At 50.7% G+C, this 20,051-nt stretch overlaps 7 protein-coding genes across 7 annotated transcripts; 1 reads left to right on the top strand and 6 right to left on the bottom strand.

Annotated features, from left to right (window-relative positions):
* Positions 1–903: 903 nt before the first annotated feature.
* orlA (putative alpha,alpha-trehalose-phosphate synthase subunit Tps2) lies at positions 904–3,733 on the bottom strand (the record flags this gene model as incomplete). Its single annotated transcript, XM_073760542.1, has 3 exons — positions 904–1,073; positions 1,125–3,360; positions 3,416–3,733. The coding sequence occupies 3 exons, from the start codon at positions 3,731–3,733 to the stop codon at positions 904–906; spliced, it is 2,724 nt and encodes a 907-aa protein (XP_073611506.1).
* Positions 3,734–3,792: 59 nt separating this feature from the next.
* BDV17DRAFT_273911 (uncharacterized protein) lies at positions 3,793–4,636 on the bottom strand. Its single transcript, XM_073759058.1, has one exon. It carries the CDS (start codon positions 4,607–4,609, stop codon positions 4,394–4,396), a length of 216 nt encoding a protein of 71 aa, XP_073611505.1. The 5' UTR covers positions 4,610–4,636; the 3' UTR covers positions 3,793–4,393.
* A 133-nt stretch (positions 4,637–4,769) lies between these two features.
* On the top strand, positions 4,770–6,878 carry BDV17DRAFT_273910 (uncharacterized protein). The gene has a single exon (XM_073759057.1). The coding sequence runs from the start codon at positions 4,833–4,835 to the stop codon at positions 6,354–6,356; it is 1,524 nt and encodes a 507-aa protein (XP_073611504.1). The 5' UTR covers positions 4,770–4,832; the 3' UTR covers positions 6,357–6,878.
* pld3 (phospholipase D) lies at positions 6,835–12,721 on the bottom strand. The gene is made up of 3 exons (XM_073759056.1): positions 7,155–12,721; positions 7,029–7,097; positions 6,835–6,975 (listed from the first exon to the last, which is right to left on the bottom strand). The coding sequence occupies exons 1-3, from the start codon at positions 12,470–12,472 to the stop codon at positions 6,969–6,971; spliced, it is 5,394 nt and encodes a 1,797-aa protein (XP_073611503.1). The 5' UTR covers positions 12,473–12,721; the 3' UTR covers positions 6,835–6,968.
* Positions 12,722–12,853: 132 nt separating this feature from the next.
* BDV17DRAFT_273905 (uncharacterized protein) lies at positions 12,854–14,517 on the bottom strand. The gene is made up of 2 exons (XM_073759055.1): positions 13,864–14,517; positions 12,854–13,807 (listed from the first exon to the last, which is right to left on the bottom strand). The coding sequence occupies exons 1-2, from the start codon at positions 14,258–14,260 to the stop codon at positions 13,089–13,091; spliced, it is 1,116 nt and encodes a 371-aa protein (XP_073611502.1). The 5' UTR covers positions 14,261–14,517; the 3' UTR covers positions 12,854–13,088.
* Positions 14,518–14,520: 3 nt separating this feature from the next.
* BDV17DRAFT_273903 (60S ribosomal protein uL15) lies at positions 14,521–15,867 on the bottom strand. Its single transcript, XM_073759054.1, has 3 exons — positions 15,689–15,867; positions 15,330–15,528; positions 14,521–15,159 (listed from the first exon to the last, which is right to left on the bottom strand). Exons 1-3 carry the CDS (start codon positions 15,718–15,720, stop codon positions 14,941–14,943), a joined length of 450 nt encoding a protein of 149 aa, XP_073611501.1. The 5' UTR covers positions 15,721–15,867; the 3' UTR covers positions 14,521–14,940.
* A 184-nt stretch (positions 15,868–16,051) lies between these two features.
* Positions 16,052–18,979, bottom strand: chl1 (DNA helicase; the record flags this gene model as incomplete). Its single annotated transcript, XM_073763001.1, has 6 exons — positions 16,052–16,756; positions 16,812–16,982; positions 17,041–17,706; positions 17,756–18,397; positions 18,453–18,619; positions 18,871–18,979. 6 exons carry the CDS (start codon positions 18,977–18,979, stop codon positions 16,052–16,054), a joined length of 2,460 nt encoding a protein of 819 aa, XP_073611500.1.
* Between the last annotated feature and the right edge of the window lie 1,072 nt (positions 18,980–20,051).

Genomic DNA, 20,051 nt, shown 5'->3' with positions numbered 1-20,051 from the left:
TGTGAGTCAAAAGAATTGCCGGTTATCCCTCCAGTCATCGATGCTAGCTTGCTAAGAAACGGGTGAGCCTCGGGGGAAAAGCCTTCTTCTCTGCTTGAAGCTGAGGGGCGGAGTTTGGAGAGTGCGGAGACAGCCGATAACATGTATCTAGACTAGAAAAATTAGTCAAGGGCGCAAAGTTCAAACCCCGATTCCCCAGCTGGTGGAAACTGGAGACTGGAGTCATGGTGCTCGCACAGAAGGCCGAGGCCAGCCTTAACACTGTAACAGGCTTGACTAGCAGTCTAGCATCCAACTCGGTAAATCGGCACGGCGGCACTGCGCAGACGATAATTATAAATCCGCAAATGAGCCCGAGTCTTCCACAGCATGCTAGATTTTGCAGCAAAAGGCAGCCACCATGGGCTGCCCAGGGCCAACCCCCGGTGCATGCTCGAGGCCATTCTTGCGCTGCATCTCACGCCTTGTGATCTGGCGTAAAAGGGACTAAACTTCCGAAGGCTGCAGCAGTTCAAGTCTCATTTGCGGCGGAAGATTCCCGATATAGAGCCATGGAACTGGACAGGGCGTCTCCATCTGATCCGTGGGGTGGTCTCGCTTGCTTGCTGCCCAGCTTTGTTCGATATGTCGCACAGTGAGAAGTAGTCGGGAGGAAGAAAGTTGGCAAGCAAGGGTTCCCCGCCACGTGCAAGAACCGTCCGACATACTGTAGAACATAGCTTTAGACAACCGTCAAACACTGGATAGACCGGATTGTAATTCGTCTATATCTAAAGTATACTGACACTTCTATGACACCGTATATATATACTCTAAGTTCAAGCCAACCCTTTGCCGCACCACGTTCAGAAATAACATATTGCTGAACCTGGATAACGCTGCTCTATTCCATTTCGCCAGGGCTTAGTACTCCTGGCCCGAGGAACTGCTATTGAGCATTGTGACTGTCTCGATGACGTCGCTCGGCTCCAAGAGATGCCAGCCGGCTTCTGTTTGCTTCGAACTTGCACCAACGGTGACCGTGAAAACATGATCTGTTGGTAGTTCAAACTTCTTCAACGCACGGAACATATCTGAGAAAGCATTAGCAACGAAGCTCATCATAGGATAAACGAAGAGCACACCTTCATCTGTAAAGTCATCGCCGGAACACAAGATGAATTCAGGCACCTTCCCATTGTCGTATGCATCCACCAGCCGCTTCGCAATGAACCCTTTATTCACAAATCTCGGTCGAACCTCGAGGTTAGCTTTCCCGGCCATGACTTCAACGTCCCATGTCTTAGAAACGTGCTCCTCCAGCTGCTTCCGGCATTCTCGCGCCTGGAATGCACCATATTCGGGGTCGGCCCGCCGGTAGTGCCAAGTCAGAGCCACCTTTTTCCTTTCGATAAAAGACCCTTGTGTGCGCTCCGTGAAATGCTGGTATATGTTCATGACCTCTTTCTGCCAGCCCATGTCCGTCGTTTCCGCTAGGTTTTGCCAATTGTCGCTTCGTGGCATTCGGATGAAACAACCGTGCTCTGCACTCAATCCTAATTCGGGAATGTGGCCCATCCATTCATCTAAGAACGCCTGGTCGCGTCCACTGATGATCCAGACGGCATTTCGGGAATCTGCGGCCAAGCTCTTCAGAGTTCGTAAAACACGATCTGACGGAATTGCAGACTGAGGATCCTTCACGATCGGCGTGAGCGTGCCATCGTAATCAAACATGAAGAGCCTCTTGCGGGCTTTGCGATACTGCCTGAGAAGCTTAGTCCTATCGAGAGCCGGAGTTGCCACAGACTGATCGAAGGACGCAAGATTGGTGAGCAGTCGTGAAATGAATTGCTTGGACCAGGCCGAAACCGTATTTGTAGTGACGTGCTTGTAAAGTTTTAGGTGCTGTTCCTTCTTTTCAGCGTCAGGCACTGTCAGAGCTTTGTTTATTGCCTCTGCGACACCGATGGTGTCCCACGGATTGATGTGGATTGCGCTAACTAAGGCGCCTGCTGTTCCGGAGAATTCGGAGAGAATGAGAGGGCTATGATTGTTCTGCTGGCAAATAATATACTCCAGACTCGTGGTGTTCATGCCATCACGGACTGTCGTAATCAAGCCGACATCGGCCGCCCGCAGCAGCGCAAAGTATTCATCTGGTGAAAGGTACTGAGGATAATATTTGACAGGAGAGAAACTCAACGAGCCGAAACGGCCGTTGATAGTATCGACCAGATTTGAGATACGGCTCGCAATTTTATGTTCTTCTTTCTCCTCTTCGACACTCGTAGGGCTGGTAACCTGAATGAGCACAACCTTGTCGCGCCATTCAGGGAAACGTTCAAGGAATGTCTCGAAAGCTTGAAGTTTTTGAGCAACCCCGCGAGCGCTGTCTAAGCGATCGCGACCGACGATGATTTTCTTTCCGGCATAGAGCTTGCGTAGCCCAACGACAGCCTTTTCAGTGTCTGGGCTATCAAAAGCAAGCCTCTGTATCGCTTCGGCATCGATACCGATGGGAAACACATCCACAGCCACATGGGCACCGTACGCGTCCACGCCGGCCGAGTTGGATTCAAACCCTAATACGCGGGTACAGCAGGACGAAAAGTGTCGAGAGTAGGAAAACGTTTGAAACCCGATCATGTTGGCGCCAAGCACACCTGTCAGGATTTCCTTCCGTTTGGCTAGGCACCGCATGAATTCGCTGCTAGGGAATGGGGAATGTAGGTAGAAGCCGATGTAGACATTCGGGATGTGTTGTCGTAGAATGCTTGGTAGCAGGAATAGGTGGTAATCGTGAATCCAGACGATATCTCCCTCCTTGTATTCCTGAATGATACGATCTGCAAATAGACGATTCATCCGCACATAGTCCGCCCACGAATCCCGCTCGAACCTGCCGTCTGTCGGTCCATGCTGCTTGTAATGTAGAAGAGCATAGAGTTCTTTCTCAGCATACCGCCTCCATCTGCTCTGGTCTTCCAGGTGGATTATATCTGTTGGCACTTCAGATTCATCTGACAACCAGACTGGAACGATCTTGCCGTGGCGACTTGAGCTCAACTGTTTTTCCAGCCTCTCTCGGTCATTAGGGCCTACTGCGAAGGTCTCAGTGGTATTGTTTTGCAGCTTGCTGGCATCGAGATGCACAGGGGTCGAGCCCTTGTTGAGGGCTCGCGACGCGTTGTCGAGCGCGGCAGGTAAAGTGGTGTCTCTGTTGTTACCGATTGGCTGCAGAGGGATATTGCTTTCTTCCTGTAAAGGCTCTACTTCTCCGGTCCAGCCAATTAAGGTGTGAACCCATCCTGACTGCTCGGAAGCCAGATACGCAAATGAATCAAACAAGGCAGAAGACCCAGGGCGAGGTTTCACTTCCTGCAGTCTGAATTAGCTATCGATAGCTCCATTCTCCGGTAGACAGACCACATACCCAGTCGCTACCCGCCCGAAAGTAAAGTTTGTTTGGAATGCAGAAAGCAGCGCTGATGATTCGGCCACTCAAGTTGAGACTCGGGTATTGCTTCTGAAAGTCGGCTGCGCGTAATGTGAGTACCTCCTTGAGGCTAAATTTACGCAGCAGCTCACTCCCGGATCTCGCAGACTTAGCTGTGCCTGCCTCTACCTGCGCATCTGGAGAAGCGGTATCTGAACCACCATCGGTATTTTGGGGGGAAGCATCTGAAAAGGAATCGAACCGGACCTCCCCTGGCCTCCCGTCGGGCATTGGAGCTTTTTCCTGTATAGACATGGCGGGGGATGTAGGTCGAATGACGTTTCGAAGGTTGGCGAACAATGAAGGAAGGCCGCTCGAAACAGCAGTTGTTTTTCCTGGAGAACGATCAGTACATGCGATCCTTTGTACCTTGTTCCCAGCCAAGCCTACCTAATAAAACGGGCGTTTTCGGACTCCGGATGATCGAGGTCGTGGAAGGGACAAGGATCTACCTGGCTATGCCATACAGACTATAGGCAAGGATCAATGATGAGTTCGATAAGGGAAACCAGTGCGTGAAGCTTGTCGAGGAGGGACGAGGGGCACGATGGCGATGGTTATCGGAGGGGTAAGGGGGCGGTGAGAAATTGAACAGAGGAAGCGCGCGAGAAAGCTGCCAATTGAGGCTCGGTGCCGACGAGCAAGGATGATGTTATACTTGCGATATACCGGGATCTGAGATCCGCTTGGACGTGGGCTTGGAACAAGCAGGAAGTGGTGACCAAGAACAAGAGGGCCCGAGAGTCAAGCGGGTGATCGGCGCAAGGAAAGTGACAACCAACTGACGAGTAGTGACAGTGACAACGCGAGTGGCCGAGAGTCACGAAGAGTAACGGAAAGCACAGTACTCTGTTGTAGAGATGTAGTCTTCAATCTGAGAAGAAGATCACTATTATTAGCAGAAATCAGTGGCAGTCAGTGTGGTCCCCGCAACTGGCAGAGGAAGAATCCAGAATCCAGAATAATCTTGGACTCGGCGTGGAGGAAGGCGACGTCATTCCTGCTCTGCTGCCCTGGACACGCTCTGTGCCGACCACGGGCCACCTTGGATAGCCCACTGACAAGTCTACTGAGCAGGGCTGTTACTAATACTGCGTAGGCCGGGGCCTCGACGCTCTTTCCACTGTACATATTCCTCTGCAGCTCTAGGGCTGCAACAATCATGTGCTGGCATGGCCAGTCACAGTCAGGGTCACATGTGACCGCCCGCTATCAAAATGTCGATGCACTCAGTCACGTGATTCCTGCTTCCTCCGCGGACTGTTCGGCCGGGAGTTGATCCATCTCAGACCTCATGAGGACTACTCAGTTAGTTTGACCATACTAATACCTGGTGGTCCACAACTGCGGAGATATGCGCTTCAGTATCGCCAGTTGCCTACTGCGAACAGCCCCTGCAGTCCGCCGCCAACGCTTTCACAATGTCCGCGCGTTGTCCGAAGATCCCGCGATCTTCGAAAACAGTCTTGAGAAAACTCTTGAAGAGCACCGAACGGTGAACCGCGCAAACTTGATACGCAAAGTTGTCCCTCGATCTCATTCCCAGCTGCCGGACCGTCCTTCTTCTGAGAAAGAGCCCGCGAAAGCGGCCGCCCAACCGGAGTCATGTGAATCTCAAAGCCAGGACTTGCCGCCGGCCCGTTGGGATTATAAACCATTACACAAACAGCTTCGCAAAAAGCCGAGGACCGCCTCTCGTAGTAAGATGATAGCTCGATTGGTGGACTTCAGGCCCAAGCATGGACACGTGAACGTGTGCCCATGGATTACCCAACCTGAACTGCAGCAATGTGAGTCCTTCTCTGACAGCCATTCGCAGCTTGACGCAGAAATTCGCGCTCTTTCAAGTTATTTGACCCCAGCGCCCACAGAGGAGGAGGCGGTAGATCGGGTTAGGGGTGAAATCAGGAAAATGGTCTCAAAATTTCTAGAGCCGTCAGAACATCTCAGTGTCGAACGCACAGGACTTGGGATGAGCCACTCGATGTTCAACGTCAACTTCTATAGAAAACGCCCTGATGGCGTCAGCAGTCAACAGCATCGTGACGTGTCGGTGCGCAGATTTCAACAATTCAAGGACCAGGTCTTGGATATTTTTGACAAGAGTTATCTCTACCGCGTAGGAAGACTCGGAGGACACCAGAAGCTCCAAGCAATTGTCCACGTATCCACTGGTATCGTGTTTGGATTGGAGAACTCGGACACTTCATCTGCACAGTTCGAGTACATCCGGGCTTTCAACGCAGAATACCCAGATCTCCGCCCCCTATGCTTGGTCATAAACACCATGCTCGAGGCCCATGAACTTTATATCCCCGCCGAAGCTCTGCAAGTGCTTGTTGCCGCCTTTCTCAAAATGAATCACGGCCGCTTTCGAGGCGACACCAGCTGTGCTAAAGCCTTCGTCGCATTCGTGCACACCTTTGGTATTCACCAAAAAGGAAGACTCACATCAACCGGTGTCTCTGCCGATCCGCCGTGCTTTTTCAAGGCGGACACCGTGGAAGAAGCTATCCGGGATATCGGTGACGGCGACAAGCCCGCTTACCTCCTCGGCCAAAGCGCCCTCTGCAATACGAGGAAAACAGCTCGAAAAAAGGGCAACAATCGTCTTGCCCAGGCGTTGATGGTGCAAGCCCCGGGAAACTACAACAAAGACCTAGGTAGCTCTTTTACAGAAACACCTCGTCTACGTGAGGTCTTGCGGAAGATGTATGGCACTCTTCGATATGATTTACACCACTGGACGCCATCTGAGAAGCATGGAAATGGGATCACCGAGGCCTCTAGCATTCTAACTAAGCTTTTCGATGTGAGCTTCAAGGGTTTTGAGGAACGGAGACGGCATATACTGAACGGTACGAACGACGAGCAATGAAGACCATAGGAGTATAGGTCTTCACTGGTATATTACACTTGTATATTATAACCTTTGGATCCAATTTCATGATACTAGCTAGAATGTATCTCTGGCTACATATTGGCCAGGCGGACGAAGATGCCGGTTTTCCTCCTGGTACTGCACCAACAAGTTTAGAATCATCATACTCATATGCAAACTATCCAGAAGGAAAATGGCACTAGAAGGTCAAATCCTTTTCTAACCTGGCTATTAAACAACACCTGCTGGTAAGGCTAATGTAATGCAAATGCACAGGAAAGAAATCAGAGATGGATGTATGCATGCAACGCAACGCCCGATTGCCATGATGGCTACAAATGCAGTCAGTCAGTCACGCCTGCGTATTGAGAAAAGCTATACAAACAGTACAAGAGACCGAAGAGAAAGACAGGCAGTGCACTGCGGTAATGAGATGGGATCCTCCAATTATGCGATTTCAACGGGGTCGAGGAGAGGAGGGGGGGGGGGGGGTGGTGTTCAGAAAATGGAAACAAGAGGTCTGAGATTGCAGTATCCTGGCGTCTCGAAACAGATGATGGATAACAATTGTTGTACAAGCAATGAATGAAATTAGGGATGAAGCGTATATTAGTTGCTAGGCGACAGTTAGTCCAGGGTCTGTAGCCTCAATGTCTGGTGACAACTTACTAAATTTCCAGAGGAGAAATTTGGTCGAGGGTGTAAAGCCAGTTCCCGCCCTGTTCTTCCTTCTCGAGCCTGTGATTGATCGTTAACAGAGTTTCAGGTTGGCGGATAATGTGATAGATCTCTTACCAGTCATAAGGCCAGAGAATGAGGTGACCCTGAACCTGGTTGAGGAGATTCTCAGCTTGCTGCTTGTCCATAATTTCGTCAGTTGTGAAATCCCGCTTTGAGCCTAGAGTTGTGGCTCTGCGTCTGCGACGCCGTGAGCGCTGAGTTGCGTTCCGGTTCAACGCTTCGGAATAGTCAACTTGAGGCACTTCTGAGCGTTGCCTCTCCAGGTCGTCCCCAGAAGACATAGTATCCTCGTGCCGTGAATGACGCTCAGTGGCAGGTCCAAGTACATCTGTTGGTTTCAGATTAGCCTTCTCGTTTAGCGGCGACGTGGCATCCTGGTTGGCTTGCTCAAACTGTGGTCGGTCGTTCGAGTTTGGTCGGTCTGACTTCTCGTCTGCTGGCGCCTGGCTCTTCCGCTCAGTGTTATGGCTTCCTGTGCGGTGCAGAGGCAACGGAATGTTTGGTTTAAGCTGCGTGGCCCAGGTCGCCCCAGTGCCTGGAGGTCCTGTTTGGCGCTGGTGGTGTGGGTTGAAGGCCTGCGCGGTGTGTTGATTTTGCATCTCAGCAAACCGCTCCTGGTAGGCAGTATATTCTTTGTACTCCTTCCAGGATCTCACTTCACTATCGGGCATGCAGCGGAAGACGTTTCGGAATAGTTTTGTATTCTTTTCCGCCACAGCATGCCAAGTGTCCAAGGCAAACACATCGACAACAGGGTCCCTCATGCAATCCTTGTCAACGAAGATGTGCTTCATATCCGGACCAATAGGCAATGAGAATTTTAGAGTATCGAACTTGTCTTTGGCCATTGCCGAAAGGAGACTGCCATCTTGTGAAACAGCTAGTGACGGGTTATGAGCGGTCGGCATCCCTTCTACAACTTGGGCGGTCTCACCATCTTCTGAAGTCACGACAGGTGATGTCGCCATGAGGTCCTGACTCTCGGAACTAGTATTCTGATGCGAGTTCTTTCGTTTGGAAGGTTTCGGCTGCTGGACCGTTCCCTTGCCTTCGCTAGCATGCGGAGAATACAACACTTCTCGCCTGTTATCAAGAATCTCTGAGTCGCGGGATTCTCCAAGCCCATGGGCCTCTGCAATTCGGAGATTGTCGGCGCCAAAACCATCCACATCCATCTTGTGGTCTTGATTGGATATTACCCTTGTATCGGTGGTAAGTTTCCTATTCGACTTAAGGTTCGGATTGTTACTCTGTTCCCAATCGACGTCGTGATTAAAGCTGTGCAGTTCCTCGGATCGGGAGAGGAACTCATCCTGAATCCGGTGCCGACGCTCGATCATCTCCCTTTCGTCTTGCTTCTCCAGCATCAAGGACTCCGAGTCGAGTTTGGCCTGTCGAAGTGGCTTGGGCTCATCTTCGTCGATCTGGATCTTCCGAAGCTCCTCCTCCGTTGCTAAAGAGTGCTCCATCAACTCATCCACATCGATACCAAGATGCTCTCTCATGAGACGCATACGGAGCGTGTGCGGGAATCTGCCGACAAGGTAAGGCTGACCATTCATTGTCGACCAGACCATATCCGTATCGCGTACAACCGAGGCGACCTCTGAGTCTCGCGACCCCAGCATGGACCTCTCGTTGATATTGGCGGATCCGATGATTGCTGCTCGATCATCCACGATCATACACTTGGCATGGATGTAGAGCTGCTCGGTGATGAGCTGTTTCTGTGGACCGATCTTACCCCAGGCCCGCAGACTGTAGAATTGGATGTAGTCCTCGGGTTCAATTCCAAGGGCTCGTAGCCGCCCGAATATAGACGTTTCGCCACGGCATATACTGCGGTACTGGCACATCATGATCAGCCGAACACTGGTACCACCCTCACTGTCCACCGTGTTTTGGAAACCGGGAATCAGCGGAATAACGATGACTGCACGCCACGCCTCCTTATTCTTCGCAGCTCTGGTGATTCGCTCCACTAGTGCGTCGCCAATCAAGTTCTCGATCTTCCGGCCATCAATTTCGCAAGTACTCACGAAGAACTGATTCTCGATGTAAACAAAGTGCTCAGACTCTTCGATGAGCTTCACGTAAGCGTTCATAATACTGTGCTCTGTGACTTCCGGGGTACCGGTAGACCATACACTACTGGAGCGCAATATTTGGACCTCACATGTTCCGTCGAGGCCGAGAGCTTCCAAGTCTGCCGGCTCAAAGTCTGGTGGCGGTAATAAGAACGGAGTCGGGCGAGTTGGTTTCCGCTGTCGCAAGATGTAGTTCCAGCGCTGGACGAAGTGACGAGTAAGATCCCGTGCCGGTTGGCCGACTACATGCATGGAGATATCGTGCCAGGGCATTCTCGGAACAACATTGCGGTCGTACATCTCCTCGTACGGCTTATCCAAGTCGTAGAAGTCTTGTATACGCGGGTTTGAATAATCTTTGCCGGGCCAGAGTTGACAGTTATCCGTGTCTTTCGGTTCCCCGGGAGTCTCGAACCCAGTTGGCTTGTCGTCAGTCAGGAGATGCTGTGGTGTGTCCCAACGCCCGAAGCACAGATCGATTCCTCCAACGAAAGCCAGTGTGTGATCAATGATACAGAGCTTTTCGTGATGAGCCCAGAAGAAGGTGTTTTGTCGAAACTGGTTCGGGGATCGTTGGACGAAAATGTTCGGATGCAGGTCAAGAAGAGAGAATTTCGAGTATTCCGAGTCAATCGGGATCGCCGAATTGATATTACGATACATGATCACGAACACCTTCACACCTTCGCGAGCTTTCCGCTGAAGCAGACGATCAAGTCGCCATTTCTGACTGATGGCAGCTGGTCGTCGCATGTAGAGCTCCGGACTCAGCCACCAGTCGTGGATGTAGATCACATCCTTGGCCTGGTTGATAGCTCGGGATACAACCCACATGTGGTCACGCCCATCAACCAACCACTGAGCGAAACAGCGTTGACGCACTGGCGCGAAACTGTCGAACCGATTCGGCCGCGACCAGGGAGTATTGGTAACCATGAATCGAATCGAGTCCTCGAATTGGTGGAGTTGGCGCTCATTCCTTGCCAGCAGTCTGAGCTTCCGTTCAGAATTCTCGAGCCTCAGTGTGTGGTGTTGCGGGTGTCTTGCTGTTTCTGTCGCGGACTTTGCAAGTTCCTTTGCCTTCTGATGCCGCAGGCTGACCTTTTGTGTCTGGAGTTTGAAGAAGGGATCGACCAAGAACACGTCGTAGATATTCATCTCTTCGGGCGAGTCAACACAAACCACATAGCTGTGTCGGACTAGAAACCATTTAGGTGAATGTCGGTTTTTAATCATCCCGGGGGTGAAAGCTCGTCGAAAATCAAGGCCTTTGGAGGATTGAATCATAAGGTATCCTTCCTTTCCATGATAACTGCCCTCGGCTGCAAGACGAACGCCCAAGGCTGAGAGCTCGAGAAACTTGCATAGACGGTTACTGTCAGGCTTGAAAATCAAGAATCGAATCAGCTTCTGGAGGTAGAGTTCCAACTTTCTTCGTTGTCTCTCCGGGTAGGTATCCTTCTTGGTTGCTGGACCCTCTCCTGCGGTTGTTGCCCCAGGGTCTCCTTCGGCGCCAGTTAAGCTTGACATTCTTCGGGCTATACCAATGGAAGACAGTCGCCGCCCGCTTGCTGGCTGCGGCCTCCTTCCAGGTCTTTCATTGCCACTGGTAGCGTCGGCAGCAGTCTCATAGCCTGCCTCATCCTCCTCTTCTTCACCCTCACTTTCTAGCCCACGAACACCTCGAAGATACGGGAACGCACTCCGAGGGAAGCGCGGCAGGCTTTGACCACCCTCAGTAGTTCGTAGTTGGATGTACTTCTGCGTTCCGAAGTGGAGCTTGTACTTCAGATGAAGGTTTGCAAAATCACGCAACGTTCGGTGGATAATCCACTTCATGCGTGTCATGCCGCTTCCATACTCCAACTCAATTCGGAAAACAAGATGGCGGTCTCCCGAGTGAGAATCAATCTTGCTGTCTGTCACCTTAACTTTGAGTTGCTCAAGGAGAATAGGTATACGCTTGCTGCCATGCTCATCCCTTTGGAACATACTGGCCAGAAGTAAAGCAGCCGGGATACCGGAGGCCAGCTCCGCCAGCAGTTCGGCTGATTTGGCATGGTCAACAGTGTTGTCGACCTTGCGTCGTTGTCCGATTAGTTTCAACCCGGCCTTGATCTGCCTCCATTTTTGAGCGCTCAGGCTCGAACCGCGGTCAGCGCGGTGGCGCCTCCAGGGCGCAACCTGCCCTTCCCCGTTTTCAGACGGTCCTGCTATACCAGTTATGCGTCGAAGGTTGCTCGGTCGTCTTTCTTCTTGGTTTGTCGCGTTATCCGGTCGTCCACCATAGGTCAAGCCACGTGCATTCGTGAGCCATGCGCTTCGGCGCCTCCAGGCAGCATCCCTACTTAGACGATCACGACCCTCATCTTCGGAGACGCCTTCGCGCTGTTGATGTAAATCATTCGCGCTTTCTCTTCTTTGAAAGAACGGCCTATAGTTCTCAAAAGGGGCGAATGATCCATGCAGGTGGAACGATGGCCGACTGGTTTTAGGCGTATTCGGCTCTGTTTGCGGAGCAGAGTCGGTCTCCTGTGCACGACGGAACCGTCGCTTCCTACGCTGTTGACGAGGACGCTGCTCGCCTCCGCTCTCCTCCGCATCAGCATCAATATCACTTCCCTCTTCCTCTAGCGTGTTTGGGAAACGAAACTCCCCTCTTTCGGACGCAGGGGTGGATAGATCGTGGTTCACAAACCGAGTATCACCGATAGTTGCATTGCTGGCCGAGCGAGTGTGTGATGTAAATGATGGTCCGGCCGCAAATGCTTTCAGCTTCGTAAGGAGCGACTGTCTCCCTCTCAAATCGTTGTCATCGCCTGCGACCGACGGAGGCCGGGACTGCGAGGTCTCACCGGTAGGTTCGAGTTCGGAGTTTTGTCGTGAGAATTGCACGCTTGCCCGGTGAGGTGATGCGATGGATGCCGGGACTGAGTTTGGCGTTTTCTGATTGAGACCTTGTCTGTTGGCACTTTCGACGGATTCGTTCGGCCGTCGGACGCTCAACGTAGCATGATTCTCGAGGTCCCATGATTCTGACGTCCCGCTAATTATTCCAGCACGAGAAGTCCCCTTATTGTGGTGAGGGTTCTCCGCATCATGTATGATCCCGTTGCTAGCGTGTTCTTCTGTTGTACCGTGTTTGCTCTCGGTTGGCGATGGAAAGGGGGAGGACAGTTTCGGAGCGTGGGATATCGGTAGTGGCTGCGGTCGTTTCGTATAATATCGGTCTGAGGTATGTTCTGTTTCCCTTGCCTCTGAGGCAATGGCTGAGGAATCGGCCATGATAACTGATGCAGGGTATGGAAGGTTAACCCCGGTGGTTGCAGGTGGGTGCGGGTCGGACGGAGTCCCGTCGAGGTGGTCAAAACACGGCACTCAGTCCACTCATTGCTCTTCTATCCAGTGCAAAACGATTTAAAAGCTTTGCTGGCGGGCAGTTCACGAAACTGGGTGAGCAATTCAGCCAGGGCGAGAATGGCAATCAGGACCGGAGGACAAACAAGTGGATGGAAAGCCGAAGGGAACAGCGACGCCGAGCCGCAGTGGAGCCGGCCCCATCAATTCACAACGCAGCGCCGTTGGTCCATCATCCATGGCCCTTGGAAAGGGGCATGCAATTATTGTGCCAACTTTTGTGCTTGGTTATTGGTGATTCCGTCATCCTCTTAATCTAACTATATATCTCTGTCCTAGATTGGGAAATCTGTATCGTGACACAGTAAAGGGGACAAAATCTCATCAATTCATATCACTTGAGTATGAGTGGATATCATGGTTTTAGTGAAGCTTTCAACCGTCCAGCTACTTGTATATTTCGGTCTACTGACGATCTTGTATTTCATGACATATTCTATATCTCGATTTACTCTCATAACCATAATATCGGCATTCCGCGCATCTAAATTTTAGACTCCCTCACAGACGCCTTTTTTGTCTCGTCGTCACCAGAGGCAAGCGCATCACCGATGAATCGAACCACTTCATCAACCATCTTTGGTGTTACCTCATGCCCTGCATCCTGATCGATAATATCCTCCAGGGTAACAACTCCATCAGCAAACCAACCATCAGGCCCAACGGCCTGTTTAAGCCAAGCCAGGAACGTCTCTCCTTTACTATACGGCACCAACTTGTCCACACCTCCAGACAGATTGAGGATCTTCTTCCCGGCCAAGCAGCGCGTAAAGAGCGGCCGCAAAGCAGTCTTCTGTGCCTCCGTGGGTTCCGGAAGAGGCGCACTGCGAATTGGCTCCGCCTCTGGACCTAAGTTCAAATGGCTTAGGAATAGGCCGGCAGGGTCCCATTTGCGAACCGTTTCCAGGAGGGAATATGGGAAGTCCTCTGAGCCTAGGAATTGTGCTCCCTGCGGGGTTGTGTTTGCCCATGAGGGCAGCTTAGACAGACGAGCACGATCGGCCATAACGTTCGCATAGTCGGGACAGCCGATGATGACAACGCCAGCGGAGATGCGAGGCTCGTGCAGTATGCAGCTCCAGGCTGCATGCCCACCGAGTGAGACGCCCAGGACAAGATTCTCGGTAACTCGACGGTCTGATTTAGGGAAGACGAAGGCGGGAAGGTAGTCAATCAAGAGGGATGTGTCTCGTGCGGTGCCCTCTATCGTATTGATCTAATTAGTACTGATTGACATATTGAGGCGAAGAGCAACTCACGGAAGACACTGAACATATCCTGGGCATGCCGGGGGTTTCCCTGCCTCCATGCCTCATTGCAAAGAGGATCGACTAATCTCGTGCCATGATTTCTCTGGTCAAAAGCCACAGCGATCAGACCCTTGACTGACTCGCCGGAACCCGCGCGGCCTTCTTTAATTCGCTTGTTCCAGTCTGTGACCACGGCGGTAGCAATTGGGATCATGCGCTCTTGCGTTGCAAGCCGCGGGTGTAAAAGCCATAGGCATGCGACGTTGGACGCTTGAGAAGGCAGTTCATCGAGACCAAAAACGGTTGTCTGGATTCCTGCTATGGGGAACGTCTTTGTCGATACATTGGGGAGGGTTGCCTCGCGATAGCGGGGTTCGACTTCTAGCGATTCCAGTGGATCAGTCATCGTAATTTTTTGGCCTAAGGATAGGCAAGATGAGAATAACTCGAGGCAATGGGGTCCGATTTGAAAGAAGCAAGAGTAGACAACTCACCAGCCATCTTATACCCAGTTGGAGGTGGATGCTGGGCCGAATTCTACGGTTTCTGCCGAGGATAATCTGCCCCGTCGAGGAGTGCCCCCACGGGACCGACGGATACTATACCTGAGTATGGACATGATGTACTATCTACATTATCATTCTTACCGATTGCGTTAGGTCACTTTGTAACCTTCCAGCAAGAACAGTATAACCTTGCCTATACGCAACCACAATAGACCATCTGCCGTCCCCACAAATGCTGGAAGTATCGGCGTTAGGTCACATAGCCTACTATGCCGACTTCGAGTAACAAAAGCCTGAGATCGTCGTCGCGACGTCCGGTACAGACGCGGAAGAAGGTTCCTCCTTATGTTATTTTATTGTTAATGGGATCGTTAAGGGCTTGCTCATCACAAACACAAAGAAGAAAAACTGAACCCTTGCTTTGTAGATACACGGATCCAAGTGCCGATCCGCGGCTCCCATAGTCGAGGTCTCGCCTGACACTCGCCTATATACGCCGGCCCATAATCAGCGCAGCACTGCTTCTGATTTTGCGTTGCGCCTCCAAGACAAAAAAGGACGTTTTCGCATCAACCATCATCTAAGCGACGAGCTCAACGACACCACCAGCCTCCTTGATCTTCTGCTCAGCGTCGCGGCTGACGTAGCGGGCACGGACGACGATGGGGACTTCGGGGAGACGGCCCTTGCCGAGGACCTTGGAGTAGCCGAGGGAGAGAAGGTCGATGACGGGGGCGGTGTCGGTCTTCTGGCCGCTCACGTAGGCGTCACGCTGCTCGGCAGGGACGAGAGACCACAGCTATTGCAAGAAAACAGTCAGCCCTGCCATCTATAATACGTAAACCCTAGCCTTCTCCTATGCATCCCTTCCCAGCCACGATGGATCGATCTATAATATCCTCCTCGGACCTTGCAAGTTCGCAGCACCTCCTCCAATTTCTCCTATGACTTCCGAATCTGGTGACGTACCTTGTCGAGGTTGATTGTGGGCTTCCAGAACTGCTGCTGGGTCTTGTGGAAGTACCTCATACCGACCTTACCGAAGTAACCGGGGTGGTACTTGTCGAGGTTGGTGCGGTGGTGGTGCTGACCACCGGCCATACCACGACCACCGGGGTGCTTACGGTGCTTTCCGATACGACCGTAACCGGCGGAAACATGACCGCGGCTAGGGAAAAAAAACTATGTCAGTCTCTGTATTCATTTTGGCGATAGTGTTCGTCGATTCCGGTGGTGGCTTGTCACGATTCTTCTTCCAGCCCTCCGTTCGCCATGTTGTCGGACCAATTCGAGGGCAGCAAAAGGGTGATAGGGAGCATGCGACTCACTGCTTTCTTGTCTTAGTGAGACGGGTAGGCATCTTGTCGACGGTGCTGTTTTCGACAAGTGTTGGCGATGGGGATGCGACCGGAGTGTTCTTTTGGCTCGGAGGTTGAATTCAAGGCTGGTCCCCGGCTAGAGTGTGCGCTAACCCGCTTGTTTGCCCTAAGAAGGGGTGAGCCCTATAATTGCTTGGCACAAATATCACGTGACAATAAACCAACACGACGGGTGAGCAATCTTAAGAGGTTTGACGAGAGATGTTTTGTATCTTTGAAGACAGTTTTTTTTTTTTTTTTTTTTTTTTTTTTTTTTTTTTTTTTTTTTTTTTTTTTTTTTTTTTTTTTTTTTTTATGGGAGAGTGTATGTTTCTACCCGGCCTTATTGCGAAAGAATCGCGAAAGGCTGTTCAATGTTCTTCCTGCTGGCAAATGAGCGGAGTCCTTATCTAGACTCTGCTTGATCCATCCAGGCAGCTTCGCCTGTATATTAGGTCTTCCATATCGCTTATCAAGCAGGACGATAGCAGCATAATCGTTGCGGTGCCTGATAGCGCGACCGATGCATTGGTTGACAGCCCGCATGCATGCATTTTCATAGAAGTCCCTCCCAGCAACTTTGGAGGAAGACCGTCGATTTTCTTCGGAGCCCGAACTTTGGTTCTGGTAGACTTTCTGCTCAACGTGTTTGATCTTGGCTTGCCAGACTGGACTTCGTATATTGGGAAATGGGAGGCCGACGATGAGGACGCCTCTACCTAGTTTATCTGAGAAATTAATACCCTCGGACAGCTTCCCGCCAACAACTGACAGGAGTAACGCTCCTTTGCCCTCCTGAATTGTGTTGGCGTATTGTTGGAGGAGGCCATCTGTAGTAGTCTCCATATCCTTCGACTCGTATAGAATCGGCTTCTCTGTCTCAATTTGATCGTACAAGGTCTGGTTTTTTCCGGTTGCGATCGGTCTTCTCCATAGGCTTAGCACCCGACTCAGGTATTCGTAACTCGGAAAGAAAGCAACAACGCCGTCGGGAATCATATGACAAAGTCTAGCAATTGTTTGTCCGAGATCTAGTATCTAGTAAGGAGTAAGTATTAGACAAGCCTATGACAGGAAAGGCAACCCAACATACCATTTTTTCAGAATCCCGGCCTTCATAGGTAAAGTCAAACTCCGAGCCTAGCACACCTTGGGCGAGGTTATGGGCAGTCAGGTTCTCCGGCGGGATTACATGTCCAAAGCTGAACATATCCAGCCGCTCTTTTGGAACATAAGAGAATAGGTGGTTCATGTAGTCAGACATCTGTTGAAAGTGTCAGAATGATGAAGACTGTACACAGCTAGGAGTAAATAATGCTTACGGGAGACATAGTTCCCCCGGCGAGTATGACAGCTCTTGCCTCTTCCACGATCTCGCGGAAATGGTTAGTCGGGTCAAGGAGCATATAATCCAACTGAACATCTCCCTGAACCTTCGTATAGAACAATCGACCCTCGGCCGAGGGATTCATCAATGGCAACAGAAACCTTTGTATATGGAAAATGACGGGCACTGTAGTCCTGGGCATCGACTGGTGGTTCGCAGAATTCTCCGAGAAGTCAATATAACCATCAACTTTCCTTGCTAGTTTGCTCTCTTGAAGGTATCGACTTAGCTTGTACGGGTTAATTTGGTCCACGCCTTTTCCTGACATCAATTCAGATGGGAGAACAGAGCCTTCATTGGGCTTCTTGCTGTTGGAAATGGATTGAAGACGATCTGCTATTGAGCTGACCAAGCGTATAACTTGAGCAACGTAACTGCGATTTTTCCCTTTTAAGCGAGTCTTGAATTTTCGGGCATACGTCGTCAACTGAGAGATTGATGTCTGAAGCTGAGAAAGTGTGACGGTTACGGAGTGAATGTTTGATATCGCATCCATCAAGTTATGAGCCTCGTCGATAATGACCACATGGTTTTTGATTGAGAGATTGAGAGCCTCTCGGGCGGACCTCTGCAAAAGTAAAGGATAGGGAAGAGTGATGATCTGTCTTTGTCAGCTCTAGGTTCGAGGACGCCCAAGAGAACAAGCCCACTTCACTGTAATTGACAACTGGGCGAGATGCGTAATAAGGACATATTTTCATCTTCTTGCCAAGTTTCCCCAGGTCCTCAATGTCTTTCACGGTTGCTAGAGCATGGTCCCGAAAGGAGGAGGCCTTAATTTCGTCCTCATTCGAGGGCAAGAAAGAGCAACGGTGCTGTTCTGCTGTGTTGGGTTGTTGTAGTTCCAGACAACGTTCATTGATTGCTGTTGGGTTCCCCAGAGCAGCTACTTTGGGGTTGATACACAAATTCTTTCGGGACCCAAGCGAGAGGTGCTTGATACGCTCCTCTAGCTCCTCGTCTTCGATCAGGCCTTGTCTCAAGTCCTCAGGCACACTTGATGGCATCTTGACGCGTCTCAGCTCATTCGCAAACTGCGAAATTTGCGAATGCGTTCTCGAGCAGTAGAATATTTTGACATCATTTTCTTTGTCATCATCTTCAGACTTGCTATTTGAGCCATGTCCTTTCAGACGTTCTAATAGCTCAAGCGTGCTGGAAGAGAGACCATTGGCGGAATTGGACCATCTTGTAGACGCACTAGTCCCGTCATTGTCACTTCCATAGTCTTCGAGAGCGAATTGATCTTCTTCCTCAACGACATCGTCACCTGAAGATGTCGCGCCTACTTTCTAAATCGCGAAAGGAGTCAGCTTGAGATTCTTGGCCCCTGGGAGGTAGTCACACCTGCCGTTTTCGAGGCCCTGTTGAGCTCTTGACCGCAGTTTTTTGTTGCTCTTCTTCTCGTTTGATCCTTGCTAGTCGCAATTCGAACTCTTTCCGCTTCTCAGTAACGGCACGACTAGCTTCGCGCTTTGCATAATCCATCATCCATTCGGGATCACCATCGTCATCTGAAAGCTTTGATCAGCAAGTCGGTCAGAGCAGCGGAGCCAAATAGCCTACAGGTGGCATTTTGAACGGCTTCGAGTAAGGACTTGCGTTTGTAATCACGAAGCCAAGTCAAAGAGCCACATATGAGGCTCAGAGATTTTCCCTAGAAATTAGCAAACCGAAGCGCGAATTGATGACTATAAACTCACAGTGCCTAATAAAACCAGTTAGGTTTCCATCAGCCCTTAACGATCTAGAGTCGTGAGCTTACCTGTCGGAGATTCAAATATAGCGACTTTACCCTGCTCAAGGCTTGCATACAGCGATTGCATGAACTGGAGCTGAATGTCGTAGGGGGTATAGGGGTGATTGAACTCCATCTAGATGGCGAGGACGACTGCAGTACTTAGCTAGCCCTCTCACCGTCAAGAACGCCTCTCAACATACTACTGTTAAATCTAGAGTATGCAATGTCCCTGTTGGCCTGTACAAACAACCTTGGAAGAGTGGATCTCCATGTTTTCATTAGATAAGCAACACGTGCCTGAAACAAAATATGAGCTACGGAGGTGACTAATGGTGTAGAACCCGGGTCAGGCGACCAAGGTGACTATGGGATGAATTGAATTGAAGGTGATGATCTTCTAACTACAGTCTGTATAACGATTTAAATACGTGGCCAGAGGCCTCATTAGATCCTGAATAGGATGTGATGTATCCGATATCCTCCACCGCTTCGTCACTAGTGTATGCAGAAACCGAACTAGGCGCTGTACGTAACTTATCAACTTGGCTGAGTAATCCTAAAGATGAGGTCGTCACCGCTGTCACAAAACTTTTATCTTTATTCCCAGGGCTGAACGCTGGACATTACAGTAGACTCCCAAGTTCGCAGCCCTCAAATACAGCTGACTCAATCTCACATCCGAATCTAATTTTCTTGCGTTTCTAGTGAATATATATTAGACGACAAGACTGAAGGATGGAGGAATTCTCGATCTTTGTACAGAGCAGGTTCGCCCCGTAGCCCATCAGAGACTCAGAGTCGCCAGGTTCAAAGCCGAATTCATTCTCGGGTAGACGTCATTCAGTCCGATAACACGGGTTCTCCACTTACGGAGCAGTTGGGATAAAAATTCAGGAGCCGAGTTCTGACAGGAGTGTTTGGACTTGGAGCCCGAGACTGTCAGACAGCCCCTGCAACCATGGATGTTGGGCCTCAGCCACGTCGAGGGAGCGCGACAGCGCGCCGATAGGACTACTTCAGTAGTCTCCTTTTGGGGTTTCTGGAACACGCGCTAGAGCGCAGAGTCAAGTGTCAGGAGCGCTGCGGCTAATTTTGATAAAAATAGCTTCTCCGAACTGCTGAAGCTCAAGACTATCCAAGAGTAAGCAGACACGAGCAGTTGACTGGCTGTCAAGTCTCCATGCCGGAGCAGTTTCTATTAAAAG

This window comes from Aspergillus undulatus, assembly GCF_047715775.1.
Source record: "Aspergillus undulatus strain CBS 261.88 unplaced genomic scaffold BDV17scaffold_64, whole genome shotgun sequence".
NCBI classification, from domain to species: Eukaryota; Fungi; Ascomycota; class Eurotiomycetes; order Eurotiales; family Aspergillaceae; genus Aspergillus; species Aspergillus undulatus.
The sequence above is the reverse complement of the archived record's forward strand: the minus strand, read 5'-3'. Positions and strand labels throughout refer to the sequence as shown.

Excerpts from the sequence above, each read along its gene's own strand:
- BDV17DRAFT_273911 (XM_073759058.1), bottom strand. The coding sequence starts at position 4,609 with ATGTACAGTGGAAAGAGCGTCGAGGCCCCGGCCTACGCAGTATTAGTA.
- BDV17DRAFT_273910 (XM_073759057.1), top strand. The coding sequence starts at position 4,833 with ATGCGCTTCAGTATCGCCAGTTGCCTACTGCGAACAGCCCCTGCAGTC.
- pld3 (XM_073759056.1), bottom strand. The coding sequence starts at position 12,472 with ATGGCCGATTCCTCAGCCATTGCCTCAGAGGCAAGGGAAACAGAACAT. Across the intron at positions 7,098-7,154 it reads ATTCTCTGGCCTTATGACTG|GCTCGAGAAGGAAGAACAGG; the intron begins GTAAGAGATCTA and ends GATCAATCACAG.
- BDV17DRAFT_273905 (XM_073759055.1), bottom strand. The coding sequence starts at position 14,260 with ATGACTGATCCACTGGAATCGCTAGAAGTCGAACCCCGCTATCGCGAG. Across the intron at positions 13,808-13,863 it reads GGATATGTTCAGTGTCTTCC|AGGGCACCGCACGAGACACA; the intron begins GTGAGTTGCTCT and ends TCAATACGATAG.
- BDV17DRAFT_273903 (XM_073759054.1), bottom strand. The coding sequence starts at position 15,720 with ATGCCTACCCGTCTCACTAAGACAAGAAAGCA. Across the intron at positions 15,529-15,688 it reads CTCACTAAGACAAGAAAGCA|CCGCGGTCATGTTTCCGCCG; the intron begins GTGAGTCGCATG and ends TTTTTTCCCTAG. Across the intron at positions 15,160-15,329 it reads CCACAATCAACCTCGACAAG|CTGTGGTCTCTCGTCCCTGC; the intron begins GTACGTCACCAG and ends TTCTTGCAATAG.